Here is a 6,657-nt window from a genome sequence, read left to right as displayed (position 1 = left end):
CACTCGGCAAAGAAGAAATTTCTTGTAGTGCGCCGGGCACACGTGCATATTCCGCGTCACAATGATGTGCAATCCTCCTCCAAGAACTCGGCTTCTCTGCAGTACCATGGAAAGGATCTACCACATCTCCAAACTCCAACCGAGGTAGACAAGGTGGTCCTGCGAGGTGAGAAGAATCAACGCCTTTGAACATTCCGCCACTAGCTAGACGCCTACTGTGGTCACAACTCACAAGCACCGACACTGTCTGCTCTGTGTCTTGAGCTCTTGGCAACCACCAGCTACCGCGCGCCTAGCAATGCAAACCATTCTTATCCATCGCCATTGACCCTGCACGAAGCATCTCTACGCTTAGGACGGTCATCCATCCGGCCGACGGTGGCAGCGGCACTAGGAGCTCGTTGAGCCGACCGCCGGTGTGGCTGAGGTCATTTGCAGAGCAGAGGCAGCAGATCATGGTAGCGGCTAATTAAGCTGGTGAGTTCATAAAATTGATGTGAAGCAAGAAATGCAATGATTTTGGTTTCTTCCATACACACAGATGCATCATGTGTTCTACTACAAAATTAGCGTGAAAGAATCACATATACACACTTTGTGTGTATCGTCATGGCTCATGCCGTCCCCTCTGCGGCTGGCCATGCCTTTGCTGTTCAAGCACTCCACGCGAAAGAACATGACAGTCAGAGCAACCCTAGAGGGGAATAATCGAGAAGATTGCTTCTATTCCATTGATAATCTCCTCAATTTTACTCATTTGCCATGTAACAAAGGTTCAGTTCTCATATACCAAACTCAGCCGAATTTTTTATTGACCTGGATTTAGTACAAATATCGTTAGCGTGCCTCCGTTTTGCTATGAGTTTATCCAAATATTCAAGTCTTGCCCTTAGTTTTTTTAGACGGAAGGCTCAAAATAAGTTTGATTTTAAATTAACGAATCCATCAACCGGCTAGTAGTTACACCATGAGTTACAACACAGGTGCGCTCCGTGCACAACCAAACCAACAATAAAAAAACAACACAAAAAATGTCAAGCCGAAACGACAGCTTGATTTAGGATGAGGGAGCATTGTGTTCTGTTGCACAAAGCAATCACGACCATGTCCACACCAGCAAACCCTCCCCGCACCAAAACTACAGCCCAAGGAGAACACAACGACAAGCCGATAAGAGATCGGGTTAGGTCCATACCAAATGCAACATCACCCCCTAGCGTTAGGAATAGGAACGCCAACAATAGCTATGGCCATACGCCAACCTAGCAAGGCTCCCAAGGTGCTAGGGAAGCCACCAGCAAGCGCAACAAAACCGTGTAACAACAGTTAGGCCGACCCTTGTGCGAGGTTGTGCCACCAGCGAGAGATCACAGGATGATCCACACAACACTACCAAAGAAGCTTGCATGAAGCGAGGGCACAAAGGAAAGCAATATGAGGCGGAGGAATGGAGTCCATCAATTCGAACTGGAGTGACCTCATCGGGACGCCCTTCAAAAGGGGAACAACACATGCAGGTGACGCCGTCACCGACACAGGCTAGAGCCATGCACAGTTTTCGCCGAGGTTCAACCCGATCAAAAATCTGGCCACCTTCACGAGGACGTAGAGCGGACATAGCAGAAATGACAACCGCGCCACCAACCCAAGCCGCACAAGGGTCTAGCCCAATTAGACTCACCTGGATGAACACAAGAGCTGGCTGTTCAAGCCTGGCCAGACACGGATCTAGACATCACCGACGATGATCGCACCAACCGCATTGCGCCAATACGTGCATTAGCGTGACCAAACTGGTCGGAGGGAAAACAGACCACAACCGCGAGAGCAGCTGCAGTACTAAGCATGCTTCCTACCCTTTCGAGCAAGCACTAGCTCAAGGACCCAATCCTAGATAGCCAGCAAGAACATCGCCCGTAGCGACACCAAAACAGCCAGAAGCCCAGCATGGTTGCGGCACTACCGAGCGGGCAAGACCAATGGTCTTTGGCTAATGCGTAGGTCCAGAACCCGCGCTCAGACGCCTCCATCTACCTCAATCGAGCAACCACGATGAAAAGCACCGCACGGGAGGCCAGAATGGGGAAAGCAGAGGTGTGAGAACGGTTGGGCCCGCCAGACCCAGATCTAACCGCCCTCACGATCTCACCCTGCAGCACCGGCGGTGGCGGGCAGAAGCACCATGCCACCAACCACAACGCCTTCCACCGTTTTCTGGTCGAGCCCGCACCAACATGTGTTACAACGGGCTTGCCCAGCGGCACCCACCGACAACGGCGAGTCGGCGACGGGGGAACATAGGAGGAGGGTCGCCAAGGCACCGGCCGCCCTCGGCGGGCGACAAGGGGAGAGGGGAAGGATTTACTTTTTTTTCAAAGGACGAAAGCTGAGCACCTGATCTCTTGCCCTAAGTTTTGAATAGGTAGATTAAAAAAAAATTGAACAGGAAAAAACGAAAAAGAAAAGTCGACTCACTCATCAGACCCTCTCGAGCGGCCCATGGCGAACCGCCGCCGGCACTACCCCCGCCGCTTCCGCCGGGTGCCCCCACCCCCGCCGCTGCCGCAAGTTTCCATCGACGTTGCGCCGCCTGGCCTCGCGTCCATTGCGTCTTCAACGCTACACCTAAGGGCGGAACAGCCCGCTGGCGCTCCTGCAGACCAAGCCGCCGCTTACCGAACCTCCGGCTCTGCCGCACGTTCCCGTCGCCGCGGTGCCTTCATCCCTCTCGTCTACCACGACTTCAACGGCCTCTGCTCACACGCTAGCAGCGCCGACCTCTTCCCCGACCATGTCGCCCAGAACCCTAGGATTGGGGATTTCGGCGAGGTGGAGAGCGGGCAGCAGGGCCGTCGTTAGCCGAGGCTCTCCCCGTCATCACCCCGTTTGTGCGCGCGCTTGCAGTAGCTCCCCTCCCTCCCTCCCTCCCTCCCTCTCTCTCTCTCTATCTCTCTGCAATTTTCAATTTCTCAGGTTCTCTTTTTGCTGTAGTTTTGGATAGGAGAGTGTGCAATATTGATGATCTCAAGCACAACCTCACTAACGACATTGTGCATGAATTCCTGGAGGCTGAAGCTCTGGCGGCTGATTCAGGGCGCACACATCATCCTAGGGCCAGGTGTGCAGACTCCATTGTCTGGAACCTCGCCCCTTCGGGCTCTTACTCTGCTAGCTCTGCATATCACATTCAGTTTGAAGGTCGAAACCCATCCATCCTCAAAGACATCATCTGGAGACCATGGGCGCCATCCCGGTACAAGTTCTTCCCATGGATCATACTCCACCGCAGACTTTGGTGTGCTGATCGGCTCATGTGTCAGGATGGCCAAATTGCTATTTATGCCCCTTGTGTACCCATGAACTGGAGACCTCTGTGCACCTCTTCAGCAGCTGCCATGTTTCTTCAAAAGTTTGGGCTGGGATGCCGGAGCCTGGATCCGGCGTCCTGGAACTCTCACTCCAGTCTTGCTGATCTTTGGAGGCAAATCATCCACGAGCTACCTTCTGCCTGGAGAAAAGGGATTTATTCTATGCTCATAGCTTTGGAATGAGCGAAATCGCAGATTTTTTCAGGACAAGATTAGGCTGGTAAGGAAAGTTGTCTCGGTGATCAGAAGAATTTTTGAAGATTGGCGGCTTGCTGGCGCCAGTGTATAGCTATACAGAGAGGAATAGGCCAAAGCTGCAGGGTCTTAAACCCAACTGTGAATGTTTTTCTTTTTCTTTTCTCTTTATTATACCTTTCTCTCGCGTGCATTGTCCACTTTTCAGGACTGTAAACCCATGTCCTCTGCTTAACATGAAAAGCCAGCAATTTGCTGGATCTTTCAAAAAAAACATATATACACATTCGAGCATATTGCATTGTTCTTTTTTTTTTTTTTTTGAAACGAGGCAAAAGCTTTGCCTTTCATTGATATAGGAGAAAAGAGTTGGCCCGTTTATGAGGAAAACTGGCCGAAAAACCGTACAACACGACACCACACACCAGCCCCGAGGCTGCGCTCCACACGGGTCGACGACCAACCAGATCGACACCACACCTCAAACGCAATAGGCGGAGGCGAAAGAACGGAGCCACCGCTCCAACTACCACGCCGGCCCCGAGGCCGCGCCCCGCCTGGCCGAAGACGAACCCGCCTCCGCTGAACCACCAAAACACTTTGCATTGTTCTTATACAGAAGAGTAGAGCACAACTAGTTATGTTCTGCCATAATTTTCGCACTTACACTTCTTATAGCATGTTCTAATGTAACGTGCTCATAATTTCGGCCCCCTTTTAGCATACATGTGCAGCATTAACCAATATAATTTTCATAAGTGATGACATGTAATCTGAACTTTGCTGCAGGACCAATATTATGGCTGGATTGCTGACGCTGGTAAACGAATGGCTGATCCGGGGGTTGGTCCTTTCGAGCTTTGTGGCATACCTTGTCCTGGTCCTCTTTGCGGGAGTTCGACGGCGTAGAGCATCTGGCTGGCGGATGCTCCTCCTATGGCCTGCATACCAGGTTGCCAGCTTGGCTACGACCAAGGCACTAGCTAACTTGTTCCTTGGCAGCGCGTCTCAAGAGCTGCAGCTTGTGGCGTTCTGGACGCCTTTCCTCCTAATGCACCTTGGCAGACCAGACAACATCAGTGCCCTCTCTATCGAGGATAATGTGCTTGCAGCGCGCCAAGTGCTAGAAGTCTCTTTACAGCTCGTATCGGTCATCTTTGTCCTATACAAGCATATTGTTGTTGGTGGCAATGCAGGGACCTTGCTGCCGGCGTCCTTCATCATGTTCTTCCTGGGCATTGCCAAGTATATAGAGGGCACAGTGGCGCTATGGCGGGGCGGCTTGGGAAATATCCGGAGCTCACTCAAGGGGCTGGAGCCCATGGGCCTCTGTTCTTACTTGATGAGTCGAGTTCGAGGCGAGGAGCTGGATAACGAGCAAGCCCTGCTGGCCGCTCATGGTCTATTTTACGTCAGTAAGGGAGAATTCACTGATTATCCGTTTGGCAAGAATCCGCTCAGGCGCGACCTTACGCGGGAAAAAGAATTCTCTGGTGGATGGAAGGGCGTGTGCAAGATGGTGGAGATGGAACTTTCCCTCATGTACGACATCATGTACACCAAGGCAGCAGTTGTCCATACCTGGCCAGGTTACGGCCTCCGTGTCATCTCGCCGCCCTGCACCGCGGCCGCGTTTGCGCTCTTCTGGCTACACAGCAAAGAAGGCCAGAGGAGCGCAGATGTCGTAATCACTTACATCTTGCTGGTTGCAACCTTCATCCTGGATGTAAGATGGCTGCTCGGAGCACTAGGGTCGACGTGGACATATGCCTTCATCAACAACAGGTATTGGCTCAAAAACTTTGTGGAGACATGGAAGGGGCTCCGTCTCTTCCTCGTGTTTCTAGCCCCGTCTCGGCTCTTCATCAAGGAGCCAACGAGTTACAGGAGGTGGTCGGGAGCCATCGGGAGGTACAACCTGTTACACGAGTGCACTCGTGAAACCACCAGCCTACTCAGCAGACTGGTTAAGAACTTTGCATCTACAGGCGTTTGGATGGAATACCAGTATGGGTACTTGGATGGCCTTGAAATCTCACCATTCATCAGGGACTTGTTGTTTGAAAAAGTTTGGGAAAAGATGAAGTCATCATATCAACCAGACAAACCACCACCACCACCACCACCAGCGGCTGCACCACCGAAGCCAGGTGCTCAGCCGCCGCTGAAGCCAAAGCCACCGATGCCAGAAGCAGTGCACGATCCAAGAGGTGCTTTGGCGAATCGTAGGAAACTAGACGAAGCTCTTGGGATCGGCCCTGAATTCCAAGAGGTCGTCCTCACATGGCACATCGCCACGGAAGTTTTTCTCTTGCGCAGGCCAAGAGAAGGAGTATCGTTCAATTACGAGTACGTCAAGGCAATAAAAGAGCTAAGGCAATAAAAGAGCTGTCAAGTTATATGATGTTCATTTTGGCTGTACGCCCCCACATGCTACCAGGCCTTAAGCTCTCCAGCCTGCATGAAGCAACCCGCGAGGATTTGGAAGTTCTTTGGCATCGCAATAAAAACATGCATTGTTCTACAGATAGAGATAACGAGCTGGGGAGCATCCTGCAACGCCAAGAGGAGATTGCGCCAGGCACAGACAGTGAGCCTGGTAGTAGAAGTAGTAGAAGCAAGCTGTACAACAAGAGTCTTATTCTCTCTGATGGAATTCAGTACGCCAGGCTCATGCTAGAACGGATCAGGCCATCGAATTGCCCCGAGAAGAGGGGACCCCCCAAAGATATGCGTATGCATCATATGCTGCGGGACGTTTGGCGTGGACAAGTATTTGATCTGCAGATGATGTTGGAGCGCATCCTGGATGCCTGGGTGAAGTTGCTCATCTATGCGTCCATCCGATGCAGCCGGGATTCCCATGCCAAGCAGCTCGCAATCGGAGGTGAGCTCACCACCATCGTCTGGATCCTTGATGCACACGCCAGGATAGATGGCGAAAAGGGTGCAGCTGACCAGTTTGGTGAGCTTCATACTCATATCTAGTTATCGATCGTTTCTTGTTCTTCCTTGACTATTTTTTCTCCCCGTTCTACCTTTGTAATCGATTTGCTCTGCTTTTTGTGCCGCTAGACATCGTTTGTCTAATCTC

General features: G+C 51.7%; 1 protein-coding gene across 1 annotated transcript; it reads left to right on the top strand.

The window, feature by feature from the left end:
* The first annotated feature begins 432 nt into the window (after window positions 1–432).
* Window positions 433–5,946, top strand: LOC124690625. The gene is made up of 2 exons (XM_047223985.1): window positions 433–477; window positions 4,353–5,946. Exon 2 carries the CDS (start codon window positions 4,363–4,365, stop codon window positions 5,944–5,946), a length of 1,584 nt encoding a protein of 527 aa, XP_047079941.1. The 5' UTR covers window positions 433–477; window positions 4,353–4,362.
* The last annotated feature ends 711 nt before the right edge of the window (window positions 5,947–6,657 follow it).

Source organism: Lolium rigidum, chromosome 2 (genome assembly GCF_022539505.1).
Source record: "Lolium rigidum isolate FL_2022 chromosome 2, APGP_CSIRO_Lrig_0.1, whole genome shotgun sequence".
Classification (NCBI taxonomy): domain Eukaryota; kingdom Viridiplantae; phylum Streptophyta; class Magnoliopsida; order Poales; family Poaceae; genus Lolium; species Lolium rigidum.
Note: the sequence above shows the minus strand (reverse complement) of the source record. Positions and strands in the feature narration are given on the sequence as shown.